This window comes from Scleropages formosus, chromosome 19 (genome assembly GCF_900964775.1).
Source record: "Scleropages formosus chromosome 19, fSclFor1.1, whole genome shotgun sequence".
NCBI lineage: Eukaryota > Metazoa > Chordata > Actinopteri > Osteoglossiformes > Osteoglossidae > Scleropages > Scleropages formosus.
The window spans coordinates 12,472,197-12,492,925 of NC_041824.1; the positions used below are offsets into that span (position 1 = coordinate 12,472,197).

Genomic DNA, 20,729 nt, shown 5'->3' on the forward strand with positions numbered 1-20,729 from the left:
TGCAGAGATAATCATGAGAATATTCATCGCTGGGGGTGCGGCAGGTTCAGCCAGTGCCTCCTGTGTGGTGGGCCTGGGGTTCGAGCCCTGCTTGGGGTGCCTCACGATGGACGGGTGTCCTCTCCTGGGTGTGTCCCCTCCCCCCTTTGGCCTTGCGCCCTGTGTGGCTGGGTTATACTTCGGCTCATTTCAACCCCGGCTCTTGACAATGGCTGGATGGATATTCATCCCTGATCTCTTGTTTATATACATCTATATGTGACTCACCTTTCTAGGGATATTTGCTGCCACCTTTGTCCTCCTCTCTGCAGAGCTACACCCTGTTGCTCAAAGACAGGTGTGGTTAACCTGAGGAATTCACTTCTACTCTAAGCTGATGAGGACTCTCTTAGTAAGTACACTGGAGTTTGGTTTGGCCTTTATTATATGTTGTGGATGGCTCTTACCAATATTTAATATTTTGTACATGTGTACACATGCAGAACCCTGTAAGACAAAGACTTTATTTCCAGCTTGTGAAGTTCCAAGTCATTGGATCATATTGACTTTAGACAATCTCCCCTGGGGGTTAGCTGGAGAAAGATTGCTTCTGTGAAATTGTGTGGACTGAACAAAGTTTGTGGAAAATTGCATGATTTATTACCCTGATAGCTAGTCTGTATGAAAAAAAAAACTCCTTTTCGGCTGAGTGAACTCTTGTTGTTTAGTAATTATCTCTCCTCCAATTGCGAAAGCAAGACCAGAACTGTATAGCTACGAATGTCGAGCCAAATCTTTTGTAAAGATTGATATATCTTTTGCAGTGCGGTGAGATAATGACGTGTATCTCAACTCCGTGGTGCTCGCTTAAATCATTTACTGAAGTGAAGGTTAAAACGAACAGGGAAATGAAGTAGAAGAAAACAAAAAAACAGGTACAGTTCTTCCTTGTTGATAGCGCAGTTGTGCAGCGGTCACTTTCACTTTCTCCGCGAAATAATTCTGACGCATTTGTCGCTTTTTCGGGAAAAATTAAACAAAGTGAGGGCACGGGTTGGAACGGAACGCAATCGCGAACTTGTGCTGTGTCACTGAGAGGAAGCGAGGGGTTAGTTTGTTCGTTTGTTCGTCCGTCAGCGCCTCATCTGTCGGAGCGAAGGCCGCTGTGGCTGCAGGGCGCGCGCGCTGCCTGCTCGTGTACGACGGGGAGGAAAAAAAAAAAAAAAAAAAAAAAAAAAAACATCGGTAGGGCGGAAGATTTTAATTATAGCTTTGCTTTTTTGTATCTGACAGTTATGATACCCGGCTTCTGGCTGCGTTACAGTACGAAGTGAACATTTTAATTCCGCCGGTCGACAGTTGAGCAGTAGATGTTAACGTGCGGAATGTAAACAATGTAAGAGGAGGTGTTAGGAGAAGAATTTGTAACTGTAATTTGATGCTGTGTGGGTTTTTTTTCCTTTTACAATCGTTACCTGCCTCCGGGATTTATGGGTTAGCGTTAGCATGATGCAGCTCAAATCAGTGCGTGAGGAACTGAATATGAAAAAAAGTTTCGGCTTCGGTGAGGCGGTTACTTATGGCTCCGACTAGGCAGGCTACATTCTTTTGTTGCTGCCAGTAGTATTTAATAATATAACTTAAGCCATGCCCATGGTGGAAAAGCTTTACGGGAAAAATGTGTAGTAAGAAGACAGACTGAGGGAATTCTCTGTCGTCGTCCCTTTTTGAAAAAGTTTTTGTTTCTTCCTCAGCCATGGACAGCCTGAGCAGTGCAAGCACCAGGTTCGCCCTGGACCTCTTCGGGACGCTGTGCGGGAGCAACCCAACGGGCAACGTGTTCATCTCGCCGCTGAGCATCACCTCAGCCCTGGCCATGGTGTACCTGGGCGCGCGCGGAAGGACCGCTGAGCAGATGGCAAAGGTAGGACCTTCCAGATTGTTCTCTCAGCTGTTGCGCTTCCGTAACCCTCCCCCTGCCTATATTGATGGAGGCTGTATTCTGTTCGCCAAGGAAACACACATACCCAGCTGTCAAAGAGACGCACTTTCTGAAGGAAAAAAAGAAAAAAATGCAGTTGAGCCAACAAGAAGACAATTTCATACTGTTTAACTGTGAAGTTTTCAAGCTCTGGCTAAAGCTCTTCGGCTGTGACCGCTTCACGTAAATGCGGTCTTTCGAAACGTTTCAGCCACTCAGCCAAGTCATAGCGTGAGTGATTTGGGTGCCGTTCAGAAAGAGCTTGACGTTATTGTCAGGGAGCGGAATGAAAGTGTTTCCCTTGGAATTGTGGGAAGGGTGAGTACAGTGGAAACGAGCCGGGGGTGTATGTTTTCAATTCCAAATGGTGAAATAAACAATTGGTTTGTGCACGTCCTCATCACGCTCTTAGTCGAGACAGGCAGTTTACCACGAGATAGGACATTTGCACTTTGGTCAGCAATCTACATACTAAACAAATATGCAGGCAAGGCCGTTGCTATGGTAAAGGCAATAAACCCATAATGGATAGAGAATATTTTTCCTTGTTGGAGATTCAGAGGCTTTGACTAGCCCTCTGACTACCATCATGCAACCCTGGTGACTCACGTGGGGATGTGCCAGCTGCATTAATGTTTCAGAACAAACGGGACATTCTCTGGCACGTTCTCTGGGTGAAACGAACTCAAAGATGAGCATATCTGTATTTCCGCTAATTACTTTTAAAGTCCCAGAATGCTGATGATGCTGTGCACGCATTCAGTTCTGGTGAAGTGCGAACGAACGCGGTGTGACAATGATACAAAGCGCCTAATACTGAACGGCATTGTGAAGTGCTTCCTGTTTTTCTCTCTCCCTTTCATTTACAGGCCCTTTGTTTGAATCCAGACACTGACATTCACAGAGGTTTACAGATGTTTCTTTCTGATATCAACAAACCTGCTGCCCCTTACCTGCTGAAACTGGCCAACCGATTGTATGGCGAGAAGACCTACAACTTCCTTAAAGTAGGTTATTCTCCGCCCCGCTGCAGGAAATGAAATTAGAAGATTTAATCCTGCAATGTAATTATCATATTGTGTTCCAACGATTTTAATTTGCAACATAACACTGTTTCTGTGTGTGTGGTTAAGTGATTAACGTTGACAGAATTTTTAATTATGGCAGGAGTTCCTGGATTCCACACAGAAGTTTTTCCATGCAGACCTGGTGGCGTTGGACTTTGTAGGGGCTGCAGAGGAGACTCGAGACCAAATCAACCGCTGGGTGGAAGACCAGACTGAGGGTGAGACCAGATTTTTTTTACCAGAATTTGTTCTTAGTAATAGTAATTGTGTAATTAGTCTGATATTTCTTCATTTGTACCCTCTGTAGGTAAAATTAAGGACCTTTTGAAGCCAGGTACTGTCACTTCCACGACAAGGTTGGCACTGGTCAATGCCATCTACTTCAAGGGGAACTGGCTGCACATGTTTGATGTTAAAGACACAAAGGAAATGCTATTTAAAATTAATCAGGTGAATTCACAGTTTTTTTCATACTGTACATATCTGGAATTTCAGTATAGTCTGGGAAATTAAGATGCGTTATCAAAACTTGAAAAACTGTGGTGAATGACATTACAATCCCACCTCTGTAGTTTCTCAAGTCCCTTAAACCCCCCTTGGTGTAGTACCTTTGAGCAAGATTTTTAATATGTTTTGCTCCACTACAATATCTACACAAATTGGTAAAAATAAAGTTATGGTCAAAGTTTGTAGTAAGTAGGAAGATAGTATGATGCTGAATGCATAAATGTACATTCATAAAACAGCAAATGAGTACATCTTCGTAGACATGAGTAATTTTTGCTAATTAATTAAATACTACAATATTTTGCTATGTACTTTTGCTCGGAGGAGCCTAAATATATTTATCAGCTTAATAGTTTCAGAAGCAGAGAGATAAAGTATCCTTTTTATGAAAAGAATTTGCACATTTTGTCACAAGTCCATTCCCTTAAATAGTACTCAGTTCAATTCACTTAATTTTTAAGGAACTTTTTGCAAAGTGACACGGAGCACTGAACAAAGGTACGAGACTAACAAATAGAAAGTTGGCTATACGTTACATTACTACAGTATCTATGCAGTTATTAAGTTATAAGTATGCATACTGGCTGTGGAGGAAAGGGACAAAAAACTCCCAACTGAAAGGCAAGGAAGAAAAAACCCCTGGGATTCCTAGTGGCTGCCCACCTCCTCCTGGACATTCTAGATTAAAAAAACACTTAAGTCAATTTACAACTAATTGTAGCTGAGTGTTAACTTGATGTTAAACAGTGTGAGGAAGACATTCATTTAATTTTTACTCAGTCTGCTTGCTGTAGTCATTGAAGTTTAAAATGAAAATCCAAATGTGTATATAATAAACCACTTGTGGACTACAAGATACTGAAGTGCTGATGCCATTTAACTGTTTAATTTTCCATCAGGATGAGAGCAAGCCAGTGCAGATGATGTTTCAGAAGAAGAAGTTCCCTTTCAGCTATATCCATGAGTATGGCCTGCAGATCCTGGAGCTCCCATATGTGGGCGAGGAGCTGAGCATGTTCATCCTGCTGCCCCAGGAATCCAGTGATGGCTCTTTCTCACTGCAGAAGGTGACTTTCGTTTCCTCACAATTACCAATCTCATCATCATAAGGAGATGTTAGAACTAAATTGTCAGCTTGGTAACCACTAAGTTTATTGAATTGGAAAATCAGATGTAGCAGCAATAGACACTAGTATCCAATAACATACCCAATATCCATACATTTTTAGTCATTAATGCACAGGTAATCATCTCCTCTAGGAAGTAAAATGAAAGTCTTGCTCACACTGTTACTCTCTCCCCACATTAAAGCTGGAAAAAGAGCTGACCCTGGAGAAGCTAAATGAGTGGACTGAGCGTAACAACATGGACACTAGCACAGACATCAACGTTCACCTTCCCAAGTTCAAGTTGGAGGATGACTACAAGCTGAACGAGCCACTGGGGTGTCTGGGCATGACAGATGTATTTGATGGAGCCCTCGCAGACCTTTCAGGGATGAACGGGCAGGGCGGCCTCTTTCTTTCCACTGTCGTCCACAAGTCCTTCATTGAGGTCAATGAGGAAGGCACTGAGGCAGCAGCAGCAACAGCAGGCTTAGTGGCCTTCTGCATGTTCAGAGAGGAGCACTTTGTTGCTGACCACCCATTCCTCTTCTTCATCAGACATAACAAGTCAAAGAGCATCCTTTTCCTTGGACAGTTTTCCTCCCCATGAACTCATGGCTCAGCCCTTTGTTTTTCCGTCTTTTTAGTTTGGCGTGTACGCAGTTTAAAAAACAAAATGTGGAACATACATAATTAAATCAACTGTACTCTGCAGTTTAATAGAAGATTGAGGCTATGTTTCATATTGTTTCATAGTGATACCTGTAAGAGTGCTTTTTCCAGCAATATGCTAGCACATAGCTTGGAGAGCCTGCTGCATTTTGCAAAGGAGTGGTGAAGTACACACATTATTTGCCTTTTTGCTAATGATTTCTTTAAATAAAAAAAATTATACTTGCTCTGATGTTTTATGCAGAAATACTACTATATCCTTGATAAGCTACTTAATCTCACACACATTTTCTAAACCGCTTGTCCCATATGGGGTCATGGGGAACTGGAGCCTAACCCGGCAACCCAGGGCGTAAGGCTGGAGGGGGAGGGGACACACCCAGGATGGGACGCCAGTCCGTCGCAAGGCACTCCAAGCGGGACTCAAACCCCAGATCCACTGGAGAGCAGGATCTGGTCCAACCCACTGTGCCACCACGTCCCCTTGGTACTTAATCACTCAAGTAAAAATACTTTGCTTTATACATGGACCTTCCTCTGTCCCTCAGCACTGCTGAATCTCTTACACCATTCAGGAACTGTCTCAAAACTCTCAGACCAACTTCCCAACCAAACTCATGAATGTTCATAAGTTCTTCTCCACCTGCTGCTTTTAATCTACCTATTTTCCCATCCCTGTGTCATTTGACACAAATATGTATCTGTTGAATTGCTTGCGCTGTGAGAAGGGCTGTATCATACAAAGAAGTTGTGCTTCAGTAATCATGTTTCTCTAATCCCTCTTTCTGTTTTCCAGTCCCCTTTTGTTTAATCAGCTGCAGGTGACTTTGGAGTGCAGAGTCTGTCATATGCATAAATGAAAGTATACATTCAGCGAGCTTGTGTTGATCCAGTAAACGATTAAAATCTTTCCCGTAAGTGTAAATTCTTCACTTCTCAGAGTCTTAATAACAAATTAGATTCAAATACTGAGGGTGTGTATACATGACTATAATACTGCAGACTGCAGAACAAAGCAATTGATACATCCAGATGTGAAGATTTAGACCTACAAGGTGGGGGGTGGGGTTGGGGTGACTCGGGGGTCTCCTAATACAGTCTCTAAGCCACTGAGGCAACATACCTTCCTCCCTGGATGTTCTGGTAAGGCGTGAGAGGCCATGGGACCTTGTGAACTCGCAATGAGAGGCCCCCGTAAAGGTTCCTTGGGTCAGTAAGAGGCGAGCCGGTCCCTGTGCAGCACCACTGGACATCGTCCTGGTCCCATCTGCATCCTATAGATGTCTGACAACCACTCCAGGATGACACGGCCCCAGCCAGCCAGCCATCAGCAAGTTTAGGGCAGAGTCCGCTTTTTTGACGGGGGCTGTGGATCCATACTTGATCCCCTAGGTTCAGGAGATATCTAAGTCCACCAGAGTTCTTAGCTTACATCCAAACATGAGCGGAGCAGGGGAACAGCTGGTGGACTCCTGGATGCGCGCAGGGTCAGGGGTAGGTGGCTGTCCCAGTTGAACTGGTGCCGGAAGAGGAAGATGGAGATCTGCGTAGTAAGTGCTCCTCTGGCACCCCAGAGTGACATCACCCAAGTGACTGCATAAAACACACACACACACACACACACACACACACACACACACACACACACACACACACACACACACACACACACACACACACAGACACACACACACACACACACAGACACACACACAGACACACACACACACACACACACACACACATTTTCAGAACCGCTTGTCCCATACGGGGTCACGGGGGACCGGAGCCTACCCGGTAACACAGGGCGTAAGGCCGGAGGGGGAAGGGGACACACCCAGGATGGGACGCCAGTCCGCCGCAAGGCACCCCAAGCGGGACTTGAACCCCAGACCCACCGGAGAGCAGGACTGTGGTCCAACCCACTGCGCCACTGCACCCCCCTTACTGCATAAAACTTTACCAGAATATCACCGATTCCTAATCACCTCCCTAGTAGTTTTTTTTTTTTTTTTTTTGAGATGCGTATAAAGATTTACGTTACGTTGCAGGAGTGGCTCTGTAAAGGATTGATCCAAGTATGATCATGAACATGTATACCTTACGGGCATGTACATTTATACATTATATGAACTTAAGAGATCATGGGTGAAGCGAGTCTGGAAGAGATGAGTTTTCAGACCCTTCTTAAATCTGGACAGAGATTCAGCAGTTCTGAGTGAGAGGGGGAGGTCGTTCCACCACAACGGCGCCAGAATCTCCGTGATTTACCTTACGTCCGTGGGACCACCAAGCGGATAGATGTGGAAAAGCGTAGCAGTCTGGTTGGAATGTAGCAGATGATCAAGTTTTGTAAATAGCTGGGAGCAGTTCTATTCACAGCAAAATACTGTTGATTCCATGACTAGATTGGCTGTTGTAGATTCCATACCCTTCAAGGGAAAATGGCAGATTGTTTTTTAACATTTAACACAAGGGAAAAACCTTTTTAAAATCAACCAGGTAAAAAATATCAGTCACATTTTAACAAAAGAGCTATTTTAACCTGAATACTCACATAGTTGATGCTTTGTTTTATATATGTTGTATATACAGCAGCTCTTTGGCTTACACCCAGATGGGATTCATAAATCTATTTATAAATCCAAAGCCTCAGTCAATAAAAGCTGTTGATTGTTGAAAATGTGGTAAAACATCTGTTTTGTTTGTTGTAAAACACTCAGATATAGCAATGAAAAATGCTTCATTTTGTAATTTTTATTGCTGAGCTACATTTGAACTAAAACTTCTATTTAATGTTGAGTGTGACTGGTTCAATCCACAAACACATGCAATGTTCCTCATCTTGTTAATGATCACCAACACTCACAAACACCGTACACACACAGCGTGTGAAACTCGGCAACACAGGGCGAAAGGCTAGAGGGGGAGGGGACACACCCAGGACAGGACGCCAGTCCATCAAAAGGCACCCCAAGCGGGACTCGAACCCCAGACCCACCAGAGAGCAGGACCCGGCCAAACCTGCTGCACCGCCACACCCACCTGAGAAATTTCGAAGTATTGTTAATTTCAATAAGTATTGAAGTATTGTATTGTTTTGAGCTTGGTTTAAATATGAGTGAAAAATGTGACGTTAATAAAAACCTCAAAACTTCCCACAGTGCCAACCCATGATTGAGTGCTATCTGGACCGGGCACATGCTGGCACGCCGCTCATTTTAGTTTCTTTCACTTTGAGTTAAAATGTACCCCTCTGTGGGTCTAACCATCTATATGCAGGAGTAAAGCATCTTATGGGAAGATAGAGAAATACATAAGAAGAGACATCAGTACCTTTGTCATAAGGACATACTTCTGAGATTTATGAAATGTTTAAGAACAAAAGTTGCAACAGAGACATTCCAGACAGAAGTGGTGAATTTACAACATTTTTAGGGGTACAAAAAAGCCCACACAGGTTAGTTTGCTGTGGAGGAAAAATTAATGGGTGAACAGTAACAAACATAATAGTCACCATTATGTTTGGATGAAACTGATTGGATAACAAGTTATCTTCATGGATAAAACTTTCACCTTTACGCACAGTACGTTCTTAGCTTTTTATCAGCTTCATTGAATGAAATATAACTGTAAGGGCACAGAGCTGGTAAGCATTTCAATCTGTTACATGTACAACAGAATAAGCCCTTCCTAATATTTTATGGTATAAAATCTCAGTTTTGATGTGAGGTGATACTTAGTCACTGGGTGGGAGCTTTCTGCTGCTGATTTCTGAAGTTCTCGAGCACAGCAAACTTCGGACACATTTTACCAAACAGATGCTGGGGTCACGTGGGCACCAGCTGGTTCACAGTGCAGGAAGATAATAAAAACGAAGAAAAGCAATGCTAATATCTGTTTATTTTGGCCGGTTCTCATCTTCTCGTCTTCTCTGGGCACTGGATCTTATATCCGACTCTATAGGCCTGAAGATAAACCCGGGCCTGGTTTACCCTGAAATGAGAGAGGCTTGTCAGTCCTAGGATTTCTGCACATGACACAATAGAATAGGCTAAATATGAATGTATTGCTCATTATATCTATGTGCGGTTGTGTTTGTCTCGGTACGTGTCACTTTTCCACGTGCACTGGTGGTTTTGAGCGTTTCTATGAGCGTGTATAACAAAGTGCGGTTCTGTGTGGATATGTGCCATCAGCCACCTGTACTTGGTGCAGAGCTGAACCCCCAGGGGTCCACAGCGATCCACATAGCTCTCCCTCACGGCTTTGCGGACTGCTCGTGCCATGCTCACTACTGTGGTCACGACTGGACATATCCTAAGGCAGAGGGTCATGCAGCAGCAAGCAACTAAGTCACTGAATAGAAAAGGCTAGAAATACACAGACATATCCATAGAAAGGTTCTACTGGATCATCTTATCCGTGCTTATCCACGAAGGAGAAATCCGAGAATATCTTTTAATCCAGTAGTACCTTAAATTAACTGTCGCCCTCTGGTTGTAGGACGTTGGTACTCACAGTTTCTCACAGCGTAGGCCAGCGGTGCCTTCAGGACAGATACACTTGTTGTGAGGACCACATGTGGCACCGTGCTGACAGGGGGGCACGCAGGGTGTCGTTACCGCTGGAATCACATCAGAAACCTTCCCATACACATCATGTTCTATCATGTGGCCTTATGCTCTTGACTCTAACTTGGCTCACGGTTCTTTTACCAGGGTTTCAACTCAACTGTCAGAAACCCGGTTCATATGGTGCTGCCCTTACCTTCGTCACAGAGGTTCCCAGTAAACCCGCTGGAACAGCGACACCTGTTGAAGCCCACACACACCCCACCATTTTTGCACCCTGTTTGGCAATGTATAGGCTCTGAGAGAGATGGGGAGAGAGAGAGAGCTGTAGCATGCTAAAAATTAGATGTATACGGTGCGTTCGGAAAGTACTCGGAGCTCTTCATTTTTTCACATTTTTTTTTATGTTGCAACTTTACGGTAAAATGGTTTAAATATATTTTTTTCTCATCAATCTACACTCAGAACTCCACAAAGTTAAAAGAGGATTTTAGAAATGTTTGCAATACATTCTCAATGCGCTGTAAATGAAGAGAAAACTTAGGGAAACATGAGGAATGTACAAAACTTAGGGACACATCCTCTCGGTAAAGCACACCGCAAACCAGGAAGCAAAAAACGAGAAAGAAAAGACGTGCGGATCTATCGGCAGGGTGCTTTAACGTTTTGCGTACCTATTTGGCACCGTGCTCCTTGCCAGACGTCACTGCAAGCACACTTGTTGACATCCACACACCTCCCTCCATTCAGGCAGGGTGGGGTGCAAATAGCTGGATGGACAGGGAAAGAATGGAGAACAAGAGTGTTGAGATGTTCCTCAATTTTAAAAAATATCCCTGAACCGACACTCATCCTGCCTGGTATTACAGTTTATAATTTCTGCAGATTCCCACCCCACCCAGCTGTGGAAAGGTGGTACTCACGGGTTAAGCACTGTGGACCAGTGTAGTCAGAGGGACACTGGCACGTGGCAGGGCTGATGCAGCGTCCCCCATTGGCGCAAGGCAGCTCACATATGGCTGGTTAAGAAAAAGATGGGATTTTTTACTTCTGATTCAAGGTATTAAAATTTACTGTGATTCACATTTAATTGTTGAAAATAGCTTCCACAGGTGGCATAGAGTCATCTGCGAGACAAGTAGGGGAGACAGTACTGAATATCACCTGTGTGACAGGTAAAGGAAGGTACTAAGAGCTACCTGAGTGACAGCCTAGCCCAGTCCATCCAGGTGGGCACAGACATGTGTTCCAGCGCATACAGGTACCTCCGTGTGCACAGGGAGGAGAGCAGATGGCTGAAACAGAAAAATAGGAAACGACCAGAGAGTCGCGAATCGAACAAATATGACGGCCTTTCTAATGACTGATACATTGCAGTCTTATTAACAAATCGAAAGCTGCACTCAACCCTTCGTGCTTGCATATTTTTGAAAAGATTTGCTTTTTTCGTGCTTTATTCCCAGAAAAAATATCAAAGTAAATGATTTAATTTTTAAAATTCCTTTTATCACATGCGTGTCCACAAAACCTTTTTGAGTCACACATGCGGTTGTAGCAACATAGGCCTGCATGTTAAAATGCGTCCTTGCCATTCTGTATCGGAGTGTTTTTCAAATGTAATTTGGAATAGAAGAACAAAGAATTTATTTTTATTTCATTATATTCTATGTTCAACTACCATTTTCTTCTACTTTAAACTATAAACAAAGGCAGGAATTAGTTAAACATTTTATTTTTTGTTTTCTTTTTTTTAGTTTGTATAATTTTTTTAAGGTTTACTGGGTCTATGGGCAAAACGGTAAACTATTCAAAGAAATTTCGTTTTGGAAAATGAAGGGTCTAGTGTATATATTATTTGCAATGCCCACTAGCAAGAGTGGAGATCAGGGAGTTGTCCTCTGGAGGTTTGTACCGGAGCAGCCAGGTCCTGGATAGCCAGCAGGGCAGTTGCAGGTGTTGGGGGCCACACATACACCATAATTCTGACAGGGAGGGTCACATACAGCTGAAAAACAGAGAAAGGAGCAGAAGATTAAATATGGATCATCTCTGTGCTTCCAGATTTGACAGATTTAAGTCCAAAAGGATGCAGGTTCATACCTCAGGAGAATCACTGCCAAGGTACTTTTGATGTACACTAGGTATATAAAATTCCAAAAACACTAATGGCATAAAGAACTTACCAGCTTTATGAACATATATAATTAATACAAGTGCAATGATGTAAACTCTTAAGTTGGTTCACACAAAACAAATGAACTAACCACAATTTTAAAAAGACTTGGAATGAAAAACTGTGATTTTAAGAAGAATTTATACGATATTGTAAGCAACACTCACGCCGACACTTGGCAGGGTCATCCATGCGGACCTCATGACCATCCATGCAGCTGCAGTTGAACGCACCTGGGTGGTTGATGCACAGCTGTTCACAGCCCCCATTAGTGAAGTCGCTGCACTCGTCCACATCTGACTCAAAAACAACAGCCTTTCAGGAACTCAGCCCCTTCAACCAAGACAACCCCTCTCCAACTGCACTTTCGCCTTCAGCCTCACTATTAAAACCCGGCCTTTCCCGTCAAATCGATTAAGAGGATCTTTGTGACCCTTTGGCTGAAACTTTCTTGTTACAACCTTCCTTTCTTTCTCCTCCAAACTGCGTGCCCTCATCCTTCGTTCCTGCAAAACCTCTGGATCACACTGCTGTCGCTCCTAATTTCCCCTCTCTCACCAAGACAGCTCCGCAGATCCTCGCCCAGCTCCCAGCCTGCTTTGCAGCTGCACTGGACACTCCCCTCTGAGCGAACTGTACATACGTGGTCACAGCCTCCGTTACGCAGCTTGCAGGAAGTCACATCTACCAAGAAACCATGGTGTAAGGCAAGAGAGGATAGAAGAATAATTTAAAAATCAGTCATTGGACAAAAATAATTTAAAAAAGAAAAAAAAGAAAGGGAAATTTTGACTGGCTTCCTATGAGAAAAGCTTTTGACCAAATCTACAATTAAAGAAATACAGAATCCGAAACTGCATAATAATAAAATGGCATGAGCAGTAAGGTAACTAAGGGGGTGAGACCTACTAACACAATTGGTGTTATCCAGGTCCAGCAGCAGGGGTTCAGGACAGTGGCAGATGTGTCCACCAGGGGTATTGGTGCAACCATGTGAGCAACCTCCCCTTTGCAGCTTGCATTCATCAATGTCTGGGTGGGAGAGGCAGATGATTTAGAGGGTATATTAAAAGTCAAGAAGGATTCGTTAATGGCAGATCTTAAATGATGGTATAGATTCTATCAGAGAGCACTAACAGAAGGACAATGCATGGAGTGTAATAGCTAAATTGCTTTCAGGGTGCATCATGTATGCTCAGTTGCCCCAATGACCGCAGAGGCACTAAGCCGGTCTCCATCACGGAGCCATATTTCCTATCACCCAGCCACATGATTTCAGAGGGAGTGGGGATGGCAACAGTACTACACTGAGAGAGACTGAGCCTTGTGTTATGACTCACACATCTGTGACCACCCATCACTCCCCACTAATGCAAGGATGGTGTACTGATGGATACTGACAGAGTACTGACCCACACACTGGTAGCCGTCAACATGCAGTTCGTACCCGGGACGGCAGGAGCACTGGAAGGAGCCATCTGTGTTGGTGCAGATCTGCTCGCATGGCCCCGTCTGCACTGCACACTCATCCACATCTTACAGGGAGGGAAAGACATACAGGTAGCGTAAGGATTTGTAAGTGTGGGAAAATGTTCTGCGACAGTTTTGCACCACGTTTCACCAAACATTTCCCTACCATCGATCACATGAGCAAATAACTCAAAATACCTGACTGAGCTGCAAAGTGTTGCCTCTGGGTCATAGATCACACAGTGCATAACATGGCACTACAACCTGAAGATCACGAGTTCAAGCTGGATGCAGGTTTAATGCTGGTAATGCTTTACGGTACCCCTTAGCAAAGTACTTTCCTGGAATTGCTCAGGTCAGGTGAGCTCATTTGGTGGAGAGTGGGAGTGAGAGTGGCTAGAGGGTGCCCCCTACCCATGCAGTTGTGTTCGTCCTCAGTGATCTGGTATCCTGGGTTACAGTGGCAGCGGTAGGCACCAGGTTCGTTGCTGCAGCTATGCTGGCAGTGCCCATTGCTCAGAGCACATTCGTCCACATCTGCGGGTACGACAGCACACATCGGCCACAAGGGCAAGGCAAAAGCACTCAGCAAATCAAGGGGTGCATAAACCAACCATCTTATACCTCAAAACAAATACACAGAGTGTACTACACAATGCAGCTGAGCTCACATTATGTCATGCGACATCAAGAAATCACACAATCACTGCTTAATTGTTACAAATGTTTACTAACATCAAAATTTAGCAAAGAACTATTAAAAATTCAGTCACTTTAAGCGGGCCAAAGGTGAGGGTGGTGAGAGTCAAGGTTAACTTTCCAGCTGGATGCAGCCACAACAGGTGGGACGGGTAGGGCGATACTGAGCGGCTGGAACCCGAGTCTCACCCACCAAAGCAGGAGTAGCCATCTCCACTGAAACCCTGGTAGCACTGGCAGAAGTAGGAGCCAATTATGTTACCACAGCGGGCATTGGTGTCACATCCATGCTGCCCAGAAGCACATTCATTCTCATCTGGGGTGGTGTGGACAGAGAGTGAGAAAAGGTAACAGAACTAGTGAATATATGAAAGACAGACAGAAATAAATAACACAACAGCGGTACCACCTTCTTCATCGATGCTCTTCTAACAGAATGCATGGCTTGTCGATATCCTAAAACCCGTGTGATGAACCACCAACCACAAGTCAGGAACTTTTCAATCGTGGTAAATTACATTTACATGTATTCACTTAGCAGATGCTTTCCTCCAAAGCAACTTCCAATGAACTCTATCTAGTGTTACCAGCCCACACACCTTATTTACCAAGGTGATTTACACTGCTAGATACACTACTTACAATGGGTCACTCAACCATACATCAGTGGAACACACACCCTCTCTCTGTCACTCACACACTATGGGGGAAACCTGAACAGCATGTCTTTGGACTGTGGGAGGAAACCAGAGCACCCGGAGGAAACCTATGCAGACACGAGGAGGACATGCAAACTCCACACATACTAAGCGGGGATCGAACCCACGTCCTCTCACACCACCCACGCGTTGTGAGACATCAGTGCTACTCCCTGTGCCACCGTGCCAAATTAAACGGGGGAAAGGGGGAACTCTTCTGTTCTTAATGTGGTGCAGAGTAGTACTTGTCACCTTCGCAGTGGGTGCCATTGCCCCTGTAACCCTGCGGACACGCACATCTGTAGCTCCCCAGCGTGTTCTCGCACACGCCACGTCCCACACACACGTCCGGTGTTTTGCCGCACTCGTCAATGTCTGCACACAGAGAGCACAAAAAAATACGTTCACAGCCTTATTGTAAAACTGTACACCTGTATGCCAAATACAGTGACAAGCTCACTGCAGATGAAGAAGTTAAATCCTACGCGAGCAAGAGCCCATTAAGAGAGACCACTCACACAAAAGGGACGGCTCACACGCTGAGGGTGGGACACTCACTCAGACGCACGGTCCAAACAGCGACAGATACACGGAGCCACGGAGGCTGATTGAAACAGACACGGGGAGAGGCAAACACACTAAGATGTGGACAGACACACACACACACAGAGAAAGGCAGACAGGCAGCGTGTGAGAGAGACAGACAGACACGCGGACAGGCAGACAGACTCACCCGCACAAGCCGACGTCTCAGACGTGAAGCCCGCTTTGCACTGGCATGTGTAGCTTCCGGGTGTGTTGACACACTCGTTGCCCAGTTCCCGATGACAGCGTTCCTCAAAGCTGCACTCATCAACATCTGAGACACAAGGTACAGCTCAGGCCAGCTACACACAACACGCTGACCTACCTATATACCAAACACACATAATGGCAAAATACATGTACACAACAAGCATACGCATGCTCACAGGCATGTACACACACACACACACACACACACACACGTAGCGACCTACCGATGCAGCTCTGTCCACCCGGCACCAGAACATAGCCCACAGGGCAGGAGCACGAGAAGGACCCAGGGGTGTTCTTGCACTTGGCCCCACCCGTGCATGCCTGGAGTCCCGTGATGGCAGCCAGCGTACACTCATCGATGTCTGAAACACACACGAGTGTCACACTGTCCAGTCACAGCAAATCAAAGATGCAGGCGCAAACAAAACTGCAGAGGTGTATATATGATACCCAAACAAGCAACACTGTTAACAACCAGACGTGTCTGCCCTCACTTACCCTCACAACCCGCCTGGCCCTTTAGGTAACCGTGGTGACAGGAGCACAGGAAGGAGCCGAGTGTATTGGAGCAGTCAGCGTGGGGCCCACAAGGGCCTGCTGGTCCCCCCTCACACTCATCCAAATCTAAGGGTATGTGAGGAAGACAAGACAAAGAAAGGGTTTGGCGAGAAGCATGTTGATTCAGCACTCATTACATTTATTTATTTAGCAGACACTTTTCTCCAAAGCAACTTCCGGTGAACTCTATGTAGTGTTATGAGCCCACACACCTTATTCACCGCGGTGACTTACACTGCTAGATACACTACTTACACTGGGTCACTCATCCACACATCAGCAGAACACACTCTCTCTGTCACTCGCACACTATGGGGAAACCTGAACAGCATGTCGGACATCTCTTCATGGATGTATGATCACCACCTCCAACTCAACCTCTCCAAAACAGAGATTCTTTACCTCCAGGCTGGCCTATCCTCCTGTCACGACTTCTCGATCAAACTGGACAACTCACTCATTTTGCCTAGCTCCTTTGCTAAGAGTCTGGGAGTAACGATTGATGCGAGTCTGTCATTCTCTCAACATATCGAAGTCACAACCCGGTCCTGCAGATACATCCTGCATAATATTCGTAGGATCAATCCCTACCTCACTACTGACTCTACCCAACTACTTGTCCAGGCCATGGTGACTTCCGGTCTGGACTACTGCAACTCTCTTCTGCGTGGCCTTCCTGCTAATGTCATCAAACCTCTGCAGCTTCTACAGAATGCCCCTGCACGAGTCGTGTTTGATTTGCCAAAGCGCTCCCATGTATCTCCTCTACTCATTTCTCTGCACTGGCTTTGTATAGCTGCCTGGATCAAATTCAAGACCCTGGTTATTGCCTTCAAGTGCATCAATAGAACTGCTCCCAGCTACTTACAAGACTTAATCAACCGGTACACCCCAACCAGACTGCTTCGCTCATCTACTTCAGCTCGCTTGGTGGTCCCGCGCACGAAGGCAAAGCTCACACAAAAGGCACACCCAGAACGGGCCACCAGTCCATCGCAAGGCACTCCTAGCAGGGTTCGAACCTAAGGCCCACCACACAGCCAGCACCGGCCAAAGCCACCACGCCCCACACAACAAATATGAAATATAGAAAAATAATTTTGAAAACACACATACATTCACTAGGCACATACTTAACACATTCTAACCCCAAATGCCAGTATTTTAGTCTTTTGTGGAATTCAAACATTATTGAAGTTTAAATGCTCCCTCTCTTTGGAGCGCTGGTTATTGGACCTACCTGCACACTCTGCTGTCCCCTGCTGTTTAAAGCCATTAGGACAAGTACAGTTCTCTCCCCGTTTCACCAGCTGCCCAGGACAGCCACAGCCGCGGCGTTCTCCTGAAAGCACCTGGTTGCCAGGGCAGGGTGTTTCGGTGGCACTGTCTGGTGGCCATGTGGCCAGGGTTGAGGCTGAAGGGACAAAGCAGTATTGAGAACAAAAATCTATCACAATACCTGCTGTACAGCTTATTGCACATTCAACTGTTTGCTTGAGAGCACATGTGACACACTCACCTACCGTAACCCCAACCAGCTCTGTTACACCGAAGCTCTCAGTGGCATTTGGCATCACCAAATTCTATAAAATCCAAATCAAAACAGGAAATGTTGATTATGTTGACAGCAGGCACAATCAAAACTTTGCAAAGACTGACAGTAAGGTAAAATTACAGGTGGCGTGGTAGTGCATCACAGTGCCTGGGTCCTGTGTTAGGGCATAGGATCAAATCCCACTTAGTGTCAGCTACATGTGGATTATTATTATTATTATTGCTGTTGTTGTTGATAATAATAATAATAATAATAAGAAGAAGGAGATAGATAGTAATAAGAATTATACACACACACACACACACACACACACACACACACATTTTCAGAACCGCTTGTTCCATACAGGGTCGCGGGGAACCGGAGCCAACCCGGTAACACAGGGCGTAAGGCCAGAGGGGGAGGGGACACACCCAGGACGGGACGCCAGTCCGTCGCAAGGCACCCCAAGCGGGACAAGAACCCTAGACCCACTGGAGAGCAGGACTGTGGTCCAACCCACTGCGCCACCGCACCCCCCAAGAATTATACAATACAATGAAATTTGTATGGCAACTCTCAGAAGAACAGCAGCACAAAGATAATAAGAATAATAACAACAATAAGAAGAAGAAGAATAACAATAAGAAGAAGAATATACTTTGTCACTTTATGCAATTCAATTCCGAATGGCAACCCTCAGAAGAACAGAAGCACAAAGATAATAATTTTCACACATTATCTGAACCGCTTGTCCCATAGGGGGTCGTGGGGAACCGGAGCCTACCCGGTAACACAGGGCGTAAGGCAGGAGGGGGAGGGGACACACTCAGGACAGGACGCCACTCCGTCGCAAGGCACTCCAAGCGGGACTCGAACCCCAGACCCACTGGAGAGCAGGACCCGGTCCAACCCACTGCGCCACCGCACCCCCCGAAAGACGATAATAATAATGATGATGATGATGATGATGATGATAGTAGTAGTAGGAACTTGGGAAGAAAATAATAGGGAATTCAATGTTTCTGCCTTGGCCTCCTTTCCCCAAAGCACACATCCGCCAGGTGTTATCTGAGACCGAAAGTGAAAGAAAACCACTTAAATTGCAACCTGAATCTTAGGGTCTTCGGCATCCTGGTCCTGCTGCTGGTCCTGGTGCTGAGGCGCTTTTGTCATGTTGGGGGTCGTCATCGTCACGTGTGCCACGGCCAGCGGCAGCACAAGCAGCACAAGTGTTGCGAGCAGAACGGCAGGAGGTCCCGCTGCGAAGCTCATCTCCTGCTCCACGGACGTTCGATGAATCCGCACGCGGTTCCCTGACACGGACACAAGGGACACGATCATGGACACAATGGACACAGGCAGCGTCCAGTGCTCAGTCTGCCGTGCTCTCGGCCTATCGTGTCCAGACACATGATTCAGTTAAGTGGGATGGATCATGGAACGCACCCTGTTTGTGTTATAAGCTTGTGAGTCTCCACTTCGCCTGGAGATCTACTGGAACGAAAAGGCACCACAACTTTCAAGGATTCTGGCGAGCGCTCGCGGTTCACACCGCATTCCTTGGTGATCCGCTGAACTGTAACACTACTAACTATTTCAGTCTCTCTCTCCCTTACACACACACACGATCCAACACCTGACTTTACAGGCCATCCATTGTCAACTTGTGCGAAGCGAAGGTGAGAACAACACCTGGACAGTACGCGTCCGCCGGTGAAGTTCTCGCGCGCGGAGCGATAACAACATCACACACGTAGTAGAAAAGTAAACATAAAAATAAATCCGAATAGCTCTTAATCGACTCGCTCTATCACGCGAAAACACAATATTTCAGCAAAATAACGAAAATTCACCCAATAATTGTATTTTACTGTACGCCTAGAAGATAACAAGACAATGAATCATTCATTGTTGTATTTTTTCTTCACGGCGCGTCGTCGGAAAAAAAAAAAAAAAAAACACAAAGATTTCTTTGCGGGGGGCGGGATTGGCTGACCTGTGAAAAGCAAAGGGATCACGATGGGAAGAAATAAGTGTGCGCCACTTGAAAAAAGGTGTTCCGATCATGCATATGGGACTAGATAGATTACCTGTAGAAAAAGCGAGCGCCGAGACGAGTTTCTCCAGCTGTGGAGCAACGAGGACAGTGACGCGAAACACCACCACGAAAAAAAGGCCTGATCGGCTCTTATTCCACATCCTGTCCTGGAAGAGTTCACTTCCCATCATGAACGGTCCTCGCTGGGTCCCGGTTCTACCCGTGTCAGTGCGCCTCCAAGGTAAAGTACATAAAAAGTGGAATGAAATACCCCAAAATACACTGATCTTCATTCCCCGTCAAGGGGCTACTCAAACATCCCATGTTTCCATATCTTTCATGTCCAATGGTTTGCAAAAGTGATGAACTGGGAAAAAAACTCAGTTTCCTAATATGGAATCGGAAAACCATTCAAAGTTGCTCTTGAACCCGTGTGTTTTCTGAGGAACCACCACATCTGGTGTTTTTATTCATTTTTATACTGAGTTTGTACCAAAGACCTTCTCAGGAAAAATACTGTACTCTAGAGCAGGGGTTCTTAAACCGAGATTCACACTAGATTTCGGGGGCTCCGTGACTTTGGATGAGAAAAAAATTTATATCTTTATTCTCGCTAATTTTTAACTGCAACTTTTTGTTGTTGTTAGGTGCCGTCCAATTGACGTCGACTCATGGCGACTCTATCGATAGTTGTCCTGAAAAGCATCCAGTCTCCAACTGGCTAAGACTTGAAAGTGGGGCATCCATGGCTGTGGTTGATTGTGTCGATCCACCGTGTTGCTGGCCTTCCTCTTCTACGTTGACCTTCCACTTTGACGAGCATGATGCCCTTTTCCATTGACTGTCCTCTCTGCATGATGTGTCCGAAGTAA

At 45.4% G+C, this 20,729-nt stretch overlaps 2 protein-coding genes across 10 annotated transcripts; one reads left to right on the plus strand and one right to left on the minus strand.

Moving 5' to 3' along the window:
* Positions 1-205: 205 nt before the first annotated feature.
* serpinb1 (serpin peptidase inhibitor, clade B (ovalbumin), member 1) lies at positions 206-5,648 on the plus strand. 7 transcript variants are annotated; one of them, XM_018760756.1, is made up of 8 exons: positions 376-391; positions 804-914; positions 1,734-1,903; positions 2,830-2,967; positions 3,128-3,245; positions 3,335-3,477; positions 4,434-4,601; positions 4,846-5,648. In XM_018760756.1, the coding sequence occupies exons 3-8, from the start codon at positions 1,736-1,738 to the stop codon at positions 5,248-5,250; spliced, it is 1,140 nt and encodes a 379-aa protein (XP_018616272.1). In that variant the 5' UTR covers positions 376-391; positions 804-914; positions 1,734-1,735; the 3' UTR covers positions 5,251-5,648. The 7 variants fall into 7 exon arrangements, with proteins under 7 accessions (XP_018616276.1, XP_018616272.1, XP_018616271.1 ...); XM_018760760.1 differs by lacking the exon at positions 804-914 and having other exon boundaries at positions 206-391; XM_018760755.1 differs by lacking the exon at positions 376-391 and having other exon boundaries at positions 709-914.
* A 2,710-nt stretch (positions 5,649-8,358) lies between these two features.
* On the minus strand, positions 8,359-20,057 carry LOC108939419 (neurogenic locus notch homolog protein 3). Of its 3 annotated transcripts, none has more exons than XM_018760750.2 (22): positions 19,910-20,057; positions 18,927-19,132; positions 17,802-17,865; positions 17,523-17,696; positions 16,223-16,348; positions 15,946-16,086; positions 15,660-15,785; positions 15,179-15,301; positions 14,422-14,544; positions 13,944-14,066; positions 13,472-13,594; positions 12,969-13,091; positions 12,618-12,743; positions 12,227-12,355; positions 11,799-11,891; positions 11,086-11,181; positions 10,810-10,905; positions 10,561-10,656; positions 10,083-10,184; positions 9,834-9,939; positions 9,516-9,632; positions 8,359-9,308 (listed from the first exon to the last, which is right to left on the minus strand). In XM_018760750.2, exons 1-22 carry the CDS (start codon positions 20,046-20,048, stop codon positions 9,230-9,232), a joined length of 2,631 nt encoding a protein of 876 aa, XP_018616266.1. In that variant the 5' UTR covers positions 20,049-20,057; the 3' UTR covers positions 8,359-9,229. The 3 variants fall into 3 exon arrangements, with proteins under 3 accessions (XP_018616266.1, XP_018616267.1, XP_018616269.1); XM_018760751.2 differs by lacking the exon at positions 19,910-20,057 and adding an exon at positions 19,266-19,348; XM_018760753.2 differs by lacking the exon at positions 8,359-9,308 and having other exon boundaries at positions 9,596-9,632; positions 9,834-9,907.
* Between the last annotated feature and the right edge of the window lie 672 nt (positions 20,058-20,729).